This window comes from Balearica regulorum, chromosome 17 (genome assembly GCF_011004875.1).
Source record: "Balearica regulorum gibbericeps isolate bBalReg1 chromosome 17, bBalReg1.pri, whole genome shotgun sequence".
In the NCBI taxonomy this organism is placed as follows: Eukaryota; Metazoa; Chordata; class Aves; order Gruiformes; family Gruidae; genus Balearica; species Balearica regulorum.
The window spans coordinates 5,686,175-5,706,592 of record NC_046200.1 but is presented as its reverse complement, the minus strand read 5'-3'; the positions used below and the strand labels follow the sequence as shown (position 1 = coordinate 5,706,592).

At 37.8% G+C, this 20,418-nt stretch overlaps 1 protein-coding gene across 2 annotated transcripts in view; it reads right to left on the bottom strand.

Moving 5' to 3' along the window:
* The window catches only part of GLT1D1 (glycosyltransferase 1 domain containing 1), a 60,933-nt gene extending 40,805 nt beyond the window's left edge, over positions 1–20,128 (bottom strand). The window contains exons 1-4 of one of the 2 annotated variants that reach the window (XR_012838077.1): positions 19,848–20,128; positions 11,939–12,087; positions 7,962–8,067; positions 2,631–2,682 (exon numbers count right to left, since the gene is read on the bottom strand). Coding sequence is in view for 1 of the 2 variants with exons in the window: in XM_075769167.1 (XP_075625282.1) it covers positions 2,631–2,682; positions 7,962–8,067; positions 11,939–12,087; positions 19,848–19,915 (375 nt within the window). In the remaining variant the exon portion in view is untranslated. The remainder of the gene's footprint in view (positions 1–2,630; positions 2,683–7,961; positions 8,068–11,938; positions 12,088–19,847) is intronic. The other variant, XM_075769167.1, reaches the window with a different exon arrangement.
* Positions 20,129–20,418: the final 290 nt, after the last annotated feature.

Sequence of the window (20,418 nt, the reverse complement as noted above, 5' to 3'; positions counted from 1 at the left end):
AAATAGATGCAGGAAACCAGAAAGTGCAAAAAGCAGATGGGGCAGAGGACAGCTTAACCCTTGCCTCCATATTTGACATACCGCACAGTTCTGCCTCAAAAATCTGGTGGGTGAAGACAGGCTTTTAGTTGCCTAAACCCACTAAGTTTCAAAAATAAGTTTAAGTTAAGCATCTGCTTTCATGCTCTGCTGCACCTTTAATGGCTTACGGTGAGTAAATATAATCCTGCCAGGGCTTGGATCATCAAGAAGAAAATAGCAGGAATACTGTGTACAGATGTATTCTTACTTTATAGATCAATTTTCTGTTATGTTCTTTATTTTATATGGTCTTGAGCAGAATGGAAAAATGAAATTGAACGCTAATAAAACTGGCTTAGGTAATTCTTATGCACCAATTTTACACTACTGAAATAAAACACTGACAGGAAGCACAAGAACTTTTACAACATTTCAAACTCACTTGGAATACAGATTATTACAAATGCTGTATTATGTACTTTATAATTAAAGATAATTTATCCAATGTAATAGAAAAGAATTTGCTGGAAGATACAGCCCTTGAGCACAGTCCAACTGCTTACCTGTTCATAATTTAAATTCTTAATTGACTGTTTAACTAATAAAGCACACATTAGAGGGATAATGCAGTTCACATTAGTGTGAGTTAATATGTAAAAAGGGTTAATATCCTGTGACCTAGGTATGGAAAGAAAAAACTCTTCACTGTTTGAAAGTAAGTGTGTGGCATTTGCTCTCAACCTTTATATGAAGATATAGCTGGAAAGAGAACTCAAACCGCAGTATTTAAGACACAGGTCAGCAGGCAGTGTTTCAGATTAGGACTTGACAGACTTGCCTCCAATTCTCTGTCTGCCACAGACCTTTTCTAAAACACTGAGTGAGTCTCATAGACCTGGAGCACAAAAGTGTTTAGGTAAAAATCAAAGTTAAGTATTCAAAAACAGTTGAGGTGCTGATGTCAGAAGGACTTCAAAGTTCAAGTTTGTTTCTCCTCCTCATACTTTGTTACTTTTGTCTTTTTCTTGCGTAAGATCTATGACAGAACCTGTGCCCTTTTCATGTTTACCCATCATGAAGTTCATTTTAGTAACTATTAAAACCAAATTATAACTCCTATATCTGCTCACGTATCCTTTTAACACAAATAAATAAATAAAAATCAATTCATGCTGAAACAAAGTATTGAATATTAAATTGTTCTATGGTGCAAGCTCCACCTCTAAATGGGTTTTTTAGGTAAGGGTGTATTATGATGCAAATTAGAACTGAAAAGACACCAAGCAGTTCGTTTCTAGCTCTTCCATTTATTGTTCAACTTCAGCTGATGTTTCACAAGAGGAGGTGAGTGGAGCTAATAGCTCACTGCAGCTGGAAGAGGGTGGTCCTGCCTTGGTCTTTTTATCCCAGTATGTTGCCCCTTACTGTCCACCAAATAGTTACTGCTTACCCTTCACTGGATCTGGTGCTCAGTGCAGCTCTCCGTAATCCAGTACAAATCTTTAGCCGACAAGTTAGTTGGAAAGCTAACCTTGCATGGAAAATCAGCTAGGCCATCAAGCTGGATCACCAAGTCCAGCTGCCTGGTGTGGAGTTTTTCACAGGTTACCAGTGCAGCATGACACTACCCAAAAGCACTCCTTGTACTCAAATGACTGGCAGCTCTTTATTGTCTTGCTCCACTCTTCAGAAACCAGGATTGACGACTGTCTACTTCAAGGGTTTGTCTCAATTTTCTCCACTGGCAGTCTGCCATCAACTCAACAACATAAGGGTGAAAACGTTGACCCAGTCTATTTTCAAACAGGAGCATCAGATACCAAAAATAATGGCACTGAATGTCTGAAGGAGATTTGCAAAACCGTGACTGCAATGGTACCTACTAAATGAAGAGAAAGAGAACCAACCATTATTACTGCCAGTTCTTTGCTGGCTAAATAATCTCCTTAAAATGCATTGTCAAATGTATTTAACCACTATGCTGTTGGATAAAAATAATTTTATTCAGTATTTTTCCATATATCAGTCAGCACAGTGTGTTTCAGTTTATTTTCAGGAGGAGAGATGAGTTTTAAGAAAGTTAAGTGCTATTTATATGCTACATATCCCTCAAGGCCTGGTCAACAGGGCTGTATATCACATATTGCTGGGCTTAGCACAACTTCAATTTTAGCTCTGCAGTTCACCTTAAGACGTTCATTCTATTTCCAGTGTTGACAAAACAAGTATTTCCAAATTATTCTTCCAAATTCTTTATTGTAAGTAAAACTGTTTAGTGAAATTTTGGCAACATAAAGATTATTAAATGATACCAAAAACCCCCAATATATGCATATGGCATCAGGAGAGACTCGATAACAACAGCAATGATTAGTTTTAAATGTTACTTCCTAAACTGCTGCATACTCTTTTCACATACTAAACAGCTTTTAAATGCCAGATCGATTTGACCTGTCGAAGTGCATAAATACGAAATGTTTTCTCTGAAAGGAAAAACAGGAATAGAGAACATGGAGATTATTACAATTCTCTAGCATTATTTAGAAAAGATTTTAGGAGAATGCAGAGTTGATAATACTATAAGCATCACAATCATCATGTAAACATACCCACTCCGCTGCTGCTAGTTCCTTCATTTTCATCGTGAAAGCCACTGCAAACCTAGTTAAATGGACAAAAATAGTTGGGATCATCTGCTTAAAGTGTTTGAACATAAAACCAGAAAAGTACTTCAGAAAAAATTCTTTATAAGAAAAAAGAGCAGAGGCTTATAAAAATTATTATAGATGGAAAGACAGAAAGCAGGCTTTCAATTTGTTTTACCCAAAAATATTGGTGAAGCAAATGGTATCACTTCAGGCTTTACAACTTAGAGCTTTTTCGGAGTTAAAGTGAGGATTTCTTAAAGTAAAAGAAAGCCCAAATAATGGGAACATCCCCCGGTTTATCTAGATTAACATACACAGCTGCAATAGCGAATTAGCATTTCTTCTTTGTACATCACTGCAAGTTGCAATTGCCCTTTTCACAACCAGAAGGCTAGGTAAGAAGGGATTTTAAGTCCAGTTAGTTTCATACTGTTATTTGACAATATGCAGTTCCACTATTTGCAACTCATAGCAACTGAGTTTAATTCAAATGAGCAGATGGATTTTTTTTAACTCCCCCTCCCAATGTTCTCTCCTTATTTCTACGTAGTCAAAATTTTCAATGAGAAAAAAAACATCTGAGAGAAAAATATCAGAATTAAATAAACTACAAAAGAAGAAAGATGATCCAGTGACTGGGCTTCAACTCTGGAAGCTGACAGACTTGGGACACTCAGCTCTGTAGCTCTGAATGTTAGGCATCTGCAGTGGAGATGAAATTTGCAGTGCTGAGTTAGACACCTGATATTCCTTTATAACAAACAAGGAAGAACTGGGTGCCCAGAAATGACTGAGATTTAAGACAGTCATCGTTTCAGGCAAAGAGACTGTTACACTAGCCAGACATAATACTGATAGACGGGCATTTTGACTCTGGTTTAGACTTTTCTTTGTTATGAGAAGGGCATTTAAATGAATGAACTGTAGAATAGTGTACGAACACCATCTCATCCTCCTCTGTAATGTATATAAATCATAATGCCAAAGTAAGAACAAGCAAACAGAAGTGTACTCGAATAACTTAATGGCTAGGGTTTTCATCTGGGAGGGAGAAGAGAACTCTATTCCCAAGTTTATTCCCTTATGGCTGTTTATAACAGCTCATCTGGACTTGTACTTATGTGCCTTTGGGAAATGTATGTAGTACACTATCATTCCACATAACAGAAGAGTTATGTCAGGGACCATTTAAAAGCAGCATTGATATGAACAGTTTTCATTTCTGGGTGTCTCATTACACAGAGACTTCAGCCACAGAAGTCCGATTTCTAAACTTATTAGGTAAGTTATTCTTACTGGAAGGTTGGTGTAATACTAAGAAGTCATATGAGATATTTTTATGGAGTCAGATTTAATAAAGAGTCCTTGTTCAGAAGAGATCTTAAGAACATGCTGGGCTTTAATGTAGCTTTTAAGTTGTGATGAAATATAAACACATGCTTTGAATGTTCTTAAATGGAACTTTAGCGTTAACTAGAAGCACAAATGGGACCATTTCTGAAGACTATCAGTCCCGTGGAATAGAAATGTTTGAATGCCTTCTTCATATGAGACATAATGTGTCTGCTCAGGAAAATTCCTTTTTTTTTAAATTGTTTTTACAGATACTGAATATAAAACAGAGGTTATCACATATTACACTTACACTTCTTTTCTACAGAATTAATATAATGTTTCTGTCCTGAGCCAACCCTATGACATCCCAATGGCTAGAGGTGAAGCACATTGCTAAGTCACAACCAGAATAGCGCTTTTACATTGGAGACGTTATGTTATAATTTGAGGACGTGAAATCATAATCGTTCATTAGAAGTCACACAAATGCTGAATTATAACTCCTACTTTTGTTTGTTGAAACAAACCTTATGCCCATACATTTGTTTTGTAGTATCTGCTTTATGGTACCACAATGAATTTCACATATACAACTTGACAGCTTTAAGGTTATTAAAGCCTTTGCAAATGCTTGTTTTGTCAAGTTGCACATGCTCCCCTTCCAGTTTTTGCAATTATACTTTCAATATATCACATTAACAAGCAGAAAAAACTGTTGCTCCTAAGTCTACAAAATACTGTTCAATAGAAAAAAAAAACACCCTAGAGGAGTACAACCACCATTTAGAGGAATTTGATTAAAAATGAAACACTCATTATAAAGCCAGACAGTGTTCAATACTTTGTTTTATGGAATGTGGTGGTATATTGTACTGGACAAGCAATCTACAATTCATGGTATTTTCTACTTAGAATCCTGCAATCAATAAATTAAAAAAAAAATCAATGGTTGTTTTAATAACTATGCAATGAATAATACTAGTGATAATATTGGAGAAAAGAACCATTCAGAATAACTTCTAGAAAACCAAATTACTTTTCCTGTAGCAGAGAAAATATTATGAACAGTGTAAAGATGCAGTAATATATTTTGAAACATCATAGGAAATCCCAGTTACTAAACTATACTTCAAGTTCCTAACTTAATTATCATTAAAAAAATTCCAGTAAAGCATAGCTTTTGCATAAGCTATATTAGCTATATTTGTGGCAAATCATATTTTAAATACAGAACTGGATCAAATGGACACACTCAGAGATTCAGTTTTTATATAATTTTCATTTTGTGCAGTGCTTAAATTTAACTGTCCGATAGATACATTTTTTCTTTTCCTTCAGACCTGTTTAAATGATAACTTCTGATTATTTGATAACAAAAGTAAATAAGTATATAAATTTTGTCTTGAATGGGGTCTTAAGTTGCTTTTCAACTACAAGTCACACTAAGACATGCCCTAATGATTTTTCAATGAGTGTGATTAAGTGCTGTCTTTAAAATCTGTTTATCTACCACATTTTATAGGGCACTATAGACAGAACAACATATCTATGCCAGCATTAAGTTAGCTAATAATAGCTAGAAGATACAATGGTATTAGCAAAGATAAAACTGCAAGATAGAAGCCTGCTGCAGATTCTGCATGTATTTCCTCACTGCTAACCTGAGCCAAAATCCATATTGCCGTATCTGAACCACTGTAGTTACCTGCCTTAGCTAGAATGATGTGATGAACAGAGATAATATCCCAAGCAAGCTCTGTTCAGCAAGATACTTAAGCTCTGCTAAAGTATGCCAGCAGTACCACTGGATTTGATAAGACGTTCCAGATGCTTAAATTTTATCACACCTAGTACACTCAGGGACCCTTTTCGCATATGCAGAGCTCAAGTCTGGAGTGATGACTCTTCAAGTACTCAAGTCACCAGTCACAGTACAGTTCCATGAGGCTGAGTGACTTGCTGTAGCAGCTTACTGCCATCCTTCTTGCAGTCTTCCACAAGCTGACTTGGTATTAAAGTGATAGAAAACTAACCCAGGGGGAAAAAAACCAACTTTATGCCATTAAGTGAGTTAAACCTGCTCAGAAAGCAGTTCAATTCTGGCAAAAGGAAGGGTGGGTCACACAGCCACAAGCAAGAGAAAGGAGGAGAGGAAGAGAGGTAGCAGTAGAGCCCCCTCTGCCATCACCGGGCTATTACACTGGCTGCACATGAAGGGACAGCCTTAGCCTCTATCTTGATAAGATTTAAGCTAGCTAACTAATTAATTTCATCCATTGGAAGATTTACATCCACAAAATGTTTTAGTTTCCAATAGGAAAAGGGCTTAATGGCCCACCATGGACTGTTGAAGTCAATACACCTTTGGATAAAGCAGAAGGAAACTTCTTTTCTGGGGATGTTAAAACGATGAGAAATGCTGTAAAAACCTTTCTGTTTTTTAGTAATTTTCTCTGATTTCTGATCAGTTCTTGAACTACATTTGATGACATGTCACTGGAACTTTTCTGGACTTTAAAATATCCTGAAAATACTCCCTTGTCAATTCACCTAAAAATTGAGAGAATTTGCTTAAAGACTTTTTCCAGTCTCTGCTTCTTTGTTCACATATCTAGAGAAAGGATCACATTAGCAGGGAAAAAAAGAACAAAAGCTCTTTATACTTCAATCAACTGCTTTTCAATCAAGCACTCTGTCAACAAACTAAATGCCAGGCCTCCGCGACAGGTTTGACTCTGTGATGCAACAGGACAAATGCCAGTTATTTATAGTTGTCATTTCAATTAAGTCGAACTGTTGGGCACCTTGGTCTGTACATACAGGTAGCACTTAACACATAATATGTGTTAGTTTCAATACAGAATATTTTATATGTTTGAATATATGTAACATAAACCAGAATTTACTAATAAATAGAGGTTTTAAAAAAACCAAACAACTTGGAGCAACATTTAACACTAAACAACTTGGAGCAACACTTAGCACTTCTGGCACAGGACCTTGGCAAATGAGATTCAATCTTGTTTAGGCTAATAATAGTACTACAATAAGATTTAATGAGAATATTCACACCTCCACTGCTAATAAAGATTTGCTATTTAAATAATCATACCTTTACCACTAATTCACCATTAACCACATCCACTACTAAAGATTCACTATTTAAATACCAAATATCGGTCATTTCATGGCCAGGATAGCTCTGTTTAAATGAGAACTGTATAGATATTGTTGGAGATACTTAGATGTGCATTTGTTTACCTAAATCTCTGCAAATATAAACAGTCTAAAATAATTTTGGTAAGAAATTAAAACTTGATTGCATAAAATTGTATCCATTACAAACACATCAAATAAACCACAGTCAAGTTGCTACAGTCCACAGTTATACTAACCATCAAAGGCTATCTTTATAATGTCTACTCATAAAGTAGATTACAGAGAAATATGTTGCCAAATCCCAGGTTATTCTTGCTATTATTCTTCTCATTTCTTTTACCTGCCTTAGAATTTTATATCCTCATCACATGCATAGCTCTATTATTCTAGAAAACAGTTACGATTCAGTAGACAAAGCACAGCATTAGTTAGCAAGAGCATAGATTTCATTAGCTTTTAATGGGATTTGAGTCTTTTTGAAAATTCACAGCCCAAGAGCCCAAGTTCAGCACTAGCTTGCCAACTCTTACATAGACAAATACCATGAAATGATTGTAACAGAGGAAATATAAAATGAACAGACTGCATACGGACTGTATTTTATGAAGAAACTGTTCTACTTCCACCACTGAATAATAAAATAATATGTAGAGATCATGGGGATTTCAGGTAGTCTATCCTTTGTCCGCTGGCCTACACATCTCCCAGTGATTCCAAGCATTTATGAAACAGTTCCTGAAAGATCTGCCATTACAAAAATGCAATTTCCTGTCATAAACCTTCCACACATGTTTTTACCTGGCTTCTCCTAGTACTGCTCCCATTATCCGATGTTTCTCTTCACATTTGATATCTTCATTTACATCTGTCCCACCAAAGATGATTCCAAAAGGAATTCTGCTACCTACAAAGCAATGACTATGATGAGAAGTTGACCGACATGTCAAGGTAATGACTAGAAGGGGACATTAAGAGTGAAAAATTATATTGATAATACTGTATCACATACGTAAGCAAAAGCCTTTGAAAAAGAAACCTGGAGAAACTTGAATTTTTATGTTTTGGCACTGAAAAAACCCATATAAAAACTACACACTTTCACAGCATGTCAGTCTCTTGTGTAGCTATAAGATTTTCTTTGCCTTTTCCATGCTTAGTAAAAACAATCAGTTGGTTTCTCCACTTGGCAGCCCACCAAACAGCATATATATTTTAAATGTTATTCACGTTTTAAGAAGATGCAGTACTGCAAAGTTTGGTCCCAGGTATCTAGCCTCAGCCACTCATTCCCTGCCCCCTCAAGCATTCCCATACAGTGGTTTGGGTGACCATCCTGCAAAGCTGGTTACTGATTTTTTTAATTTATTTATTTTTTTTAATATTGACTTCTGAAGCCAATTTTACTGCTACAAAAAACGTAGATGGAGCCCACCATGGGAAAAGGCCACTGAATTAAATAAGGCAGTATATGTGAACCTGCAACAAACCCAATATTTTGCCTAATTCCATCCCAAAAGATGGACTTGTGTTTATAGTTGGTTGTTCCAAGACCTTCTGTGATCACCCACGTTACGGAAGTTTTTTTAGGATGCCTTACAGTGCTCACAACAGTAAGAGCAGAGGAAGGCATGTTGGCTGTGGGACAGTCTGTGGACGAGACCATATCAACATTCAGATTTTAGAGTATCAACAAAAGCATATATATCCTAGTGGTGATGCACTCTGGCAAAAGCCTAGTTTTGATACACAGCATCAGAATAAACTCATATTTGCGTAAGGGTAAAGCCACCAAAATAGGGTAGAGTAGCACTTCTAAGCTAACAGCGGCTGGATTTACATGGATGGACAAAGCCAAAGACTACTTAGATGAAAATATAAAAGCCAATAGTAGTGTAAGATTCCTTTCTAATAGTATTTCTTTTCTTGAAGTCAGGCTATTTTTAGTAACTGATAAGTTACCAGTAATGTTCTCCCCTTAAACTAATCAAGATAGCAGACAATAATGTTTACTGTTGATTGTTTCAGCACTGAAAACAATTAAGTGGTCAGTTTTACACCACATTAAGCTAACAAATAACAGACTCATGGTGGCTAATTACTACATGCTGATCATAGTTTTAAATTCCAAATGGGACTGCAGTTTTGCAAAAGAAACAGTATCCAGTAAGATAGCCTAGAAAACCTGTCATTAAGGTTACCAATTTTGTGGATTTTGTAGATTTCTGTTAGCTGTCAGAGATGAAGCCAAGGTTTCCTCCTGAGTGTGAACAAGAATAATCAAGGTAGGATAATACCCTACACACTGTATATCAAGAAAGGCAGAAAATACGCTTTGTTTTTTCCCTCTAGCTCTTGGACTAAAGGGGAGAGGGATCAAGGACTCTGTAGACAACACTGTCCTCACCACTGGACCAATGAGCAGGGTGCTAGAGGTTACTGTGTTGATGGAGGTTCTTCCTTTTGAGAGATAATATAACTGACCTTGAATGTTCATGGCTGTGAAAACTATTGGTGACACTTTCTATAGCTACCCACAGTGTCTTAGCGGGTGTGTGTGTGGAAATTATAGGTTAAATTCAGTGAACTCAAATAATTCAAATTCATGGTTAAAAACAAGCAAATAAGAAAATCTTAAATCAAATGGGGAATGAAATAAATATATTGATAAAGACAGAAAACATACTATATATATGTTTCACATTTATATTTGAAAATTGAGCTGTAAGATGAGGCTTTATTGGCATTGCTAATTTCCTCATTACTAAATGAAAGAACAAATAAAAAGAATGAAAGACTAATTGCCATTCTGGCTACTTAAAGACTTTTCTCAGCATTTTTAGATATTATACTCTAACGTTTGTAGGCAAAGAGAATTAATGTGCACTATCAAGGCACCACAGCGCTAATCTTAAAGAGACTGACTTTCTGCAATACAATATAAAATATATATTGCCTTTCTAATAAATAAAAAAATAAATAATTATGATATCATCTATTACATGTGTTTATCATACATCCCCAATCATGTAAACAAAGTTCCCAGGATAAGGCCCAAAAAATTGGTAGTATGGTAGCAATGGTTGTATGACTGTAATCACTAAACTTCTTTAAGGTATTTCTTAATATAGGGTATGGAAAGATTAAATGTTACAAGAATCAGGAATGCCCTTTGAATCACTTCTTTCCTTCAAGAAGTCTACAATAACTTCTACATTTTGACCAGGATCATCCCAGCAATCATACTATTTACTGTCTTGCTTTTCACAGATTTCTGTTTTATTTTTCTTTCAGTTATTGCAGATTCTTTTTGGAACAGTGTGACTCTGACTTATTTAAATTACTGAGCTTTAGTAAATCAATCAAGTATCAGGCTTTGTAGGTCACTTGGAATTTTGAAAAGCTAATAGCAACAACATTTGAGCAATGCTATGCAAGTTAAAACTGCAATAAGTTTTACAGGAAACATTTAAAATCCAACTTTATTTTTTTGTTCCTTAGCAAAAAAAAAAAAAAAAAAAAAAATACTTCTAAGACCTTCCATAACCCTCCTCCAAAACAGCTCTAGGTCTTGTCACAAAAAAATCATCGCTACATTCCAACAAGAGAAGTCTTAATATAGAATCATAGAATGGTTTGGGTTGGAAGGGACCTCAAAGCCCATCTAGTTCCAATCCCCCTGCTGCAGGCAGGGACACCCTCCACTAGACCAGGTTGCCCAAAGCCTCATCCAACCTGGTCTTAAACACTTCCAGGGATGGGGCATCCACAACCTCTCTGGGCAACCTGTTCCAGTGCCTCACCACTCTAACAGTAAAGAATTTCTTTCTAACATCTGATCTAAATCAACCCTCCTTCAGCTTAAACCCATTTCCCCTTGTCCTGTCACTACACTCCCTGATATATATACGTTCACAGAAATCACCTGACAGAATTATTTTTCTGTTTATATCCTAGGATCCCTACTGAAATCAGAGCTCCATTGTAACAAAAGATACACAGGCATGTTCGAAATAGTAATTCAGGCTTTCTGAAAACCCACCAGCACAAATTGCGGGGGGACTCCTGAAAAACAGCATAACACAACTTATATGAGATCTGATGAAAGTATCAAATTATGTACCTCTGTCCAAGTGAATAGATTTGTATGATATGAATGTGATCTCAAAAATGGATACACACTTGTAATTTCAGTAGGTGACAGCGTCTGTAATTTTGGAAGCCAGTGCTTCTAGTGTATCATTAATGGCAGCCTAAATTTTGTTCTACATGGCTAGATACAATAGAAAATTTTATTATTTGTCTGATAACATCCTGTCTCCTGCAATTTAGCTGGTATGAACAACATCTCAAAGTTATTTAATGTCCAAAAAAACCTGACTCATTTTTGAGCAGAAAAATCAAATTAGCCTCTCTGCTTGCTTCTATTTGACCTCAGCTATACTTAGCCAAGCCATTGTCCTCTGAAAGAACACGTTTGCTGAAAGTATTGTAATGTTAATATAATGCTGTTATCTTAATGTAGTTAAAGTACTTAATTATGAAATGCATTATGTGCTTTAAAAGTACATTTATTTAGTTCTCTCCTCTCTGGATCAGATCTCCCACAGAGAAAGATTTTCAGCATTTCTGAACATTTGTCGAAGTAGATAAACAGAATAACTACATTATGTGTGGGTTTATACATTTATAGCCATTTATAAATGTTTGTATTAATTCTCTTCTCTTTCAGTACCTTTTTAAGAGGCATTTTTATTGCAAAATAGAAAAAGGATTACCTTGCAGAAGTCTGCCTCCTTTATAGAGATGAATGGCCACAGCTGCATCAAACTTGTCTGTAGAGATTAGATTTGCTATTTCAGTTGGACTTTCATACATGAAAGCATCTTTAAGAACACAGATATGACCTGCAGCATGCAGATGATTCCTTCATTATTGGAACAAATAGAAAAAGAAAAAAAAAAAGATACTATTAATGTTGTAGGCATGCCAGTATATTAAATAAGTTTAATCAAAATGTTTCCCCTTAATAATTTTTGCTCCAACATTCACCTTTATGCTTATTTTGTTCAAGCAACCATGGAGCTATTTACAAGACATTGTTTTTCCTGAAACATATTTGTTACCTTCACCATTGTGAAGCCACAGGCACATTTCCAAGCAACATAATCTGCATTTCTTTTAAGGGCTGAGCCTACACAGTATCAACATCACCTTTGGAAATCAGCAGAAGTATCATCAGTATCTTTCCTGATTGAGCTTCAGCTTAATATGCTGAAAAAACTCTTTTGAATTCAGTGTGTTAGACGTTGATCTTAAAGATGCTCAGATCCTTGTTCTGGAGAAAGGCCACCAACTGAAGAAAACACAAATATGTCCAGCTAATCAATGCTATTAAAAATGCAGAACATGTGAAAAAATGAATACATAAATGAAACTAGAGAGTTGAAATTGTATTCCCTTTCTGTTCGACTGTGAGGTTAACTGCTTCTTTTCTTAGTTTATCCATTTGTAAAACAGGCACAGGATAATTGAAGTATAAGAAAAAACTACACAAAAGTAATGACATAAATACTTCCACAGTCTTTTTTTAAAATCTCAATTGCTAGGAAAAAAAACAACTAGCAACCCCCTCATTCTAAGTGTCAGCTTACCCATTCATCTTTATATACAGTTCCTCATATTAAAACATTGATTAAGAGACTGCCAAAGTCAAGAAACTGATTGATTACAGGAAGCTTTACTTTAGGCATTTTGGTGAGCTTTGTTTTAGCCTTTTCTTTTATACTCTAGGCTCATAATTCCTCCCATTGAAACCAGAATCAGTTATCAATGTTTCCAATGACATCAGCCAAAAAACCATACAGGAAAAAATCCATGTTTTGATAGAAACTAGCACAGTGTATCTGCTGACATGTAGTGTTTACATTTTCAATATTATAAAAAGACCACAGGAATGTTTTATGCTTATTGCATATTGTTCCAGTTGATTTATTTCTCAGAGTGTATTAATTGTTCTGGCATTAAAATCCTGCTAACTCAATAGCTTCTTGGATAATGTCAGCTCTTTCCTTTCCTGATCATTTCATATCCTCCCAAGGAATGTAATTTTCTGTCCTGCAGAAGTTAGTCATTACTGCAGAAACTGGTGCTAAAAATGTTGTAAAATGTCTTGAGGCCTTGGAAGGAATGTATTAGCACTATATCAGAGAGCTCCATTGGCACAACATATGGTGCTGTATTTCTTACTTATTCTAAAAAGAAACTCATTTTACTTTTAACTTCACCGTTTGAAACCAGACCAATAAATTATAATAAGTACTAATAAATAATAAAATACAGCCAGATTGTAAGCTCCTTATTTACACTGTTGAGCAATTATTTACATCAGTTGTCCCATGAACTTGTACCAAGTACCTGCTTGCCTTTTGAAAGAGGCTCTCAATTTATATCTAAATAATGATGCCCAAATCTCACAGCTGTGGAAAGAAAATCTCTCGGGCAAATACTTGGGATGCTTGTGCATGCATTCCCTAATTTCACAGGTGCTCATTAAATAGTCTAAAAGAATTTTTTCCCATCAGTATACCAATTACCATAAATCACTATAATGTACAAGCAATATGTTTGCATATTACAATTAATTTGAAAATAACTCTCTCAGGACATCAGGAATCAAGAAACTCAGCTAGGAATTCAAATCTAAAGCATCTTTTTTTTTTTTTTTTAATACACTGGGAATGAACACTTTTCTTTTCCTCCATAGTTTCCACAGCTCCAAATCTCACAGCTGAATGACAGCTGTTTCTGCAGTAAATAGAGGGAGACTCCCTCAAGTGTTCCAAAGGCTCATAAAATGTGGATTACCTCTATTACTTAATTTTTTTTCCTACATGTAATGACTCAGGAGCATGTAAAAAATTTGCATAGAGCTTAAGAAGGAAAAATTGTCAAATTATTCCCAGAATAATTTGAATTCCCAGATGTAAAGAGGCCTTAATCACATAAACATACCACTGAGTTCAATATGATTAGTCACAGGCTTCAGATTATGCATATATGGAAATGTATGTGTGTAGAACTAGAGTTATTGGGTAGCATTTAAATACTGAAATTTACAGTGTTATTTTCATATTTTCTAAATGACTTTTCATCTTTATAACCAAAGAAAAGCAGACTATGAATTTCACATGTATGCTGCTATCAAGGGAGATGATATGAGAGTGCAACAAAGCTACTGCAGGAGATTTTTTTCTGAAGGCTGATCTGTCAATGAAGTCACAGATGTCCCTGAATAGAGCCAAGACAGAAGAGATACGTTACCCATATCTTTTCTCCTCCTGGCAACTGTGTATTCACATTATTTTGCCATTTCGTAAACAAATAAACAAATACTTTTTGAATCAAAAATAAAAATGAACTCGTCTCCTGCTGTCTGTGAATCTAAGACAGCACTGAAAATGTGAAATCGCAAGGGTATGTTTTCTCTCTATCACAATTTTCTATGTCACAGATAAATTTCCAAGTGTCTTAACTACCAGTGATTATTGCTTGGATCCAGGACTTGCCTTGAGCTCTGCCCTATCTTTCCTTTCTACTGAAATTCTCGTGGAAGCCAATGCTACTACTTGGGAAGAATGCTTCTAAAATGGAGTTTGGGTGTCAGATTCCAGATTTTGGGTGTTTTGCTAGGAAGTAACTAAACAAGGAAAACTTCAGTCGTTCAGTAAGTTTGAAAGATCATTTCTTAGAGTTCATTATATAAGTCACTGCTTACACTGTGATATTTATACACATCTGAATATTGGACAAAATATTTCCCAACCCTACTGATTTTAGTACTCAGGGAATTCATCCTTTTTGTTATTTTTTTTACACTATTTGGAAATCATAAGGCTTATAAGTGAAACCTATAAATGTCTGCTCTGGATCTATACTGTATGCAGAGGGATATTGCTAAAAGGTACAATCCTTTTCTGACACGATTTCACTTAATTAAAGATTTCTAAATAAAAACATTTTTCTCTAACACAACTATGAAATACCAGGTGATGTTTTACAATGTTTAATTTTTTTAATTTCCTACATTATTGATCACTACTTCTCACTTATCCTGGCTAGCAGTCTTCCCTCCTTCAACCTGAATAAGTAGCAGTTCATAGGTCTTCATTCACAGAAATAGTTTTATAGCTCCAAACACAGCACGGCTGAAGCTAAGATACAAGCAAGTTAAAAGTACACTTGTTTCTAAGGTGCTATAATTTTCAAACTTGCTTTATTTTCCATTATGTCTTCCTCAAAAATATGTATGTTATAGTTTTCCACTGATATTTCAATTTCAATGGAATTACTTGCAGATGAAGAATGTTTGATTTCTAAAAAGTTCCTGGTAGGTAGATACATGGACACTTGTCGAACAGCACAAAATAGGCTTCATCCAAAAATATTAATTATGTCTTTCCCTAGGCCCTCTATTCTGTAAAGCTATGCATCAACTATTGTTAAATCTATACAGCACAATTTAAAGCTTATTAAGGGAGCAGAGTCACTTCCACTGCCTTTTCCGAAACTTGGCCAGAGCCCAATACTCACAATTCCCACTGAAGTTCATGGAATTACAAGAGTTGAAACCCTGCTTCATCTTCCCTGTTTTCTTTGTAAATTGTCTTAATTTTTTTTCATACTTGTTAAAGCAAAGTGCTCTTCATTTTATTTCTCTCCCAAACTTCTCCTTTAAACAACACAGACAATTAGTGTTGGCTCAAATGAAGTGTAAATAAAATCTACTGTGAGTAAGAACAGAAATTCAAAATGTGAGTGAAAATGGGGAGAGAATTCTTCTGTCTCTATGTTCTGAAGTCAGTAACTGTCCTTTGTAAGGACAAAATAACTCTGCAAAGTTTAATCCTGCCTTATATATAGGTCTAGCCTTGCAAAACATTTTGGGATGCGGCACACATCAAATGCAGGCCATGTAAAGGATTGCATCTCGGTTCCAAAGGTGGAGGATGAACGCCCGCCTTGCAGCTGTCCTGCTCTGGGAATGGCCACGCAAACAAGAGCAGGAATTTACCGGCACCTGTGCAAACCCACGTAGGCAGGTAACAGACCTCTTCTGATCTACCATGCAGAGAAGAGGATCTCCTGCTGTATGCATGCTCTTCTGTGTGATTTTGATGGTGGCAGATAGGGCAAGACTAAATAGAAGAAAAGTTGAGGCTCAGAATTACTCCAATAAATGTCCAAGTTGAAAAATAATCGTAAAGAGGAATGATAAACATTATTGAGTTTGTGAGTTTAATTCTCTTGGAGTTGATTACCTGGAGATTTACAGAACAGCTATTTCAACGGCCCCATTTCAAATGAGGACTGAAACAATGTCTCCCTCTCCAAAAGATATTTACATATTGACAAGATACTTCATCTAAATCTAATTAACCAATTAATTCAAGATTTCTACTCCTCCTTACTACCAAGTAATAAAAGATGAACAGAACATGTCAAGGGGCAGAGAAGATTTATTTATTTTCTTTCCTAACACCCTCTTTGATCTCATTTCTAAGGCTGAAGAATGGCAGCCTAACCAAAGAATTTTGCTTAGTGTTTTAGTCTCTACTCATTGCTCATATTTTTTAAGGTGATTAAAGATTATGCACACTAACAAGAATAAAGCTCATAGCACATTCATTATATCACTTGTTTTAGCAAGCTGATTTCTAGCAAAATTAGATTCTGGTATCTTTGTCACCAGTTACTTTAAACTCAGGAAATTAATATCTTATTTATGAAAAGATGAAGCAGTTATAGGAACAGCTGTAATATCATAAATATAGTATACCGAGTGATATTAAGCCATAAAATTAATCTATGCTGGCAAGCAGCCAACCTGGAGACAACTTCATTGTTTCATTTATACTTAACCAAAAGTTGCCATTCCTCAACATAAAAAGAAAGATTGAACAAATAAATTAGTAAGCATGAACACAGATACAACTGAAGTCAAATATTAATTGGTATATGGATTTTCTATGTATTAACATATATGTCACAAAGGTTACCGTATGCACTTAACCTCAGATATGGCAGATTAGTGCAAGAAGTGACATGCCCATGGCTTTGGCCATAAATGTAGATTTAATTAGGTTTTTTTTTAAGTGGCATAGTCTTAAGAAAACCAGTATTAGATGGAAGTAGTTGCGTAGGATGGTTTTAGTGATAGCTGTCACTTGACTAGCCTTTTAGTTAAGATGGATTTAATTGCTAGCTAATACTCTTTACCTTTTTTCCTTATCAGACTTCCCCCCCCCCCAAACAGGCTCATTTATATTATTACTATAAAGAACATTTATGGTAGGTGGTAAGATAGCAACTGAACATGACATAAGTTACTGACTCAAACACTATTTCTGTTAGAATCCTTTATCCACCTTTATTGTGAACGTGAATTAAATTGACCTTTCACTCATTATTTTCTTTCAGTTTGAAGGCCTATGTGCGTGAGAAAGCAGCATCCACTTGTATACAGTATGCCTATAAAGCAACAGGATGCTAAAGCAAGTTGGTGTACTCTACACAGATGACTGCAGATGTGTTCACATAGCTGCAAATGATTGCATTAACATGGTAATATGTTAATCCATCTGTCGGCTGAGCTGTTGCATCTCACCAAGTCTATGCCCTCTTTCATACTAAGACATCAGCTTAGGCCACCACACGGGAGTCACAGCTGGAGAAGGCTAACCAAATTGCTGGTTACCGTGACTCACATAAAGGCACCTCGCTGAACCACTCTGCCTCGATGCAATATGCTCACATGATCGTAATCAATCTCAGTTTAGTTAAAAGACAATCTGAAATAATATGTGGACATTTGTTTGCCTGGCTTATTCAGGCTTAGTTTAACTGGAAATAATACAAAACCTGCTTTCCACTAGATCATTTCTGAACGGCTCTGCGGACTAAATGTTTGTCTGACTTTCCTCATTTTGACATGGAAGATGAATGGAAGCAAGTACTTGATTTGTAAAGGTAGAAGAAATAATCTTACAGAGAAAGAATGAGCACAGACCTCCCCAAGAATAACTATTTTTGTATTATCCAGTGAGAGCAAAAGATTAGAGATGAAAAGAAATACAAAATACCATACAAACCAATATACATGAACTCTGTGCTGACATGTACAGGTAAAAAAAAAAAAAGTGTATTATAAACATAAGAACATATTTGGTTTACCTCAACATTGTATTAATAATTATTCTTTTAAAATATGGAAAATTTCAGCTTTCTCTGGTCTTTATGCTCCATTTGCTTTATATCTTCAATGTCTGGGTGACTGACATGAGGCAGCAGGTATGTTCTACCGCTACCTTATACAATACAGTAGCCCTGCACAAATCTAAGACTGAACTTGGTATGACACAACTAGTGGGAGAACTTACGCAATGGCAGAGGACTATTTCTATGCATAATATTAGAAGTGGGATAATATGCAGATCAAGGTTGGGGAAAACTTGTAATAGCAGAAGGCTATCCTAAGAAAAACAACCAAGTCCTTATTTCGGGCCTCAAAAGGACAAAACCATTCAGAAATTGTTTCATTTTTATGGTGACCTTTTTTTTTTTTTTTTTTGAACAAGCTCACATGCACAGAAATGCTGTCAGCCACATCCTTTTTCCACGTCAGAGAAAAAGTTAAATGAGGACATTAAGAATATTAAGTATTTATGCAGTTCTTTTAGTTCAAACAATTTGACAGCACTAGAGAGTCACGTCCGTAGTCCCCATGAGAGCTTCATGCTGAATCCCCACAGCAAGAGCGCTAACTGGAGTAACGCCTGTAGAACAGCTGCTCTAGGATGGCCCCTGCACAGACCCTTATTTCAGAGCTCCCAGAGCCTATTGCTCTTCGTACTGGCTTCTCATCTTATTCTGGGTATTTCCCAAAGCGGGCAGCCCTTAGGAAATCCGCTGCATCACTAACACCGGTTGTGCAAGGGCTCTGCGGGGCGGCCAGTGAGGGGACCTCTGCTCTTGGCTTGTGAGCCTGGGTCACCCTGCAAGTGCGAACTGCTCCTGTGCCAGCAAACCGCCCTGAGCAGAAAGGTCTTTGGGTTGGTTTTTGGAGCCCCTCGGCTCCCCCTCTCCCTTACTCCCCAGTAGTACAGGCAATGGGGGACGCGTTCCCCAGACAGAGCCGCAGCAAAGCCGCAGCGGGGGCCGTTCCCCGCGGCCACGGGCTCAGCCCTACAGCCAGCAGGCCCCGGCTCCCCGGCAAGCGGCGGATGCCCTCCCGGGACCATCAGAGAGGGCCTGCCTCGCCGCTCGGCCGCCGTCCCCTCACACACCCCCGGCGCCAACCATCCACGCGGCTGAGGCGGGAGAGACACCGCCTCCGTGCGCCGGCGGGGGCAGCGAATGGCGACGGCCCTCCCGGCCCTGCCCCGGCCCCGTGGCACCGACCCTCACCACGGAGCCCCAGAAGCAGCCCCGCGGAACCCACTCTGCCCGCCGGGGAGAGCTGCGGCGGCCACGGCGTGAGGAGAGGGGGAGCACGCCCCGCCTCCCTGCCGGCTCGCCGATGAGCGGAGAACGCAGGCAGGAGCGGCGGCGAGGGTCCCGAGGGGTAAGCGGGCAGGCAGCGGGGATCCCTTCTCCCCTCAGCATCGCGGGGCGGGGAGGGACACTTACTGTATTCTGGCCGCGGTGGTCGCGTTGCCGGTCTGCGCTCGGAGGCACGCCAGCAAGAGCAGCCTCATAGCGGCCCCTCCTGTCCGCCCGGGCGGGAACCACCTCACTGAGGAGCAGCGCCGCGGCCGCCGCCTCCTTCACCTGCCGGCGGCCCGGGCGCGGCCCCGCAGCCTGCCGGAAACAGCGCGGCAGAGCGGCTGTTCTACCTGCCGCAGCCCCGGTCGGCGGCGGGAAGGCCGCGCTGGGTCCCCCGCGAAGCCCAGCGTTCGGTGGCTCCGACCTACTCGCGAGGGCTGAGCGTGGTCCTGAGGGTGGCAGGAGCCATCCGGTGAGGGGACGGTTGCCCTTGCCAAGCTCCCGGTCTTGTGCCAGCAGTATGTTTGGGTCCCTTCCCCAAATCTCTAAATAGTGCCATGTATTTTCATTAAACAGCCACAAAGATGAAATGTTCAAATCGTGGCCTCAGAGAAGCCTTAAATTAAAGGCCTCCTGAGAAGAACATCAGGGGAAGGTTGGGATCAGCCACCAGCTCCTGAGGCAGTTCCTCAGCTACACCGCAGCCGCCGTGCGT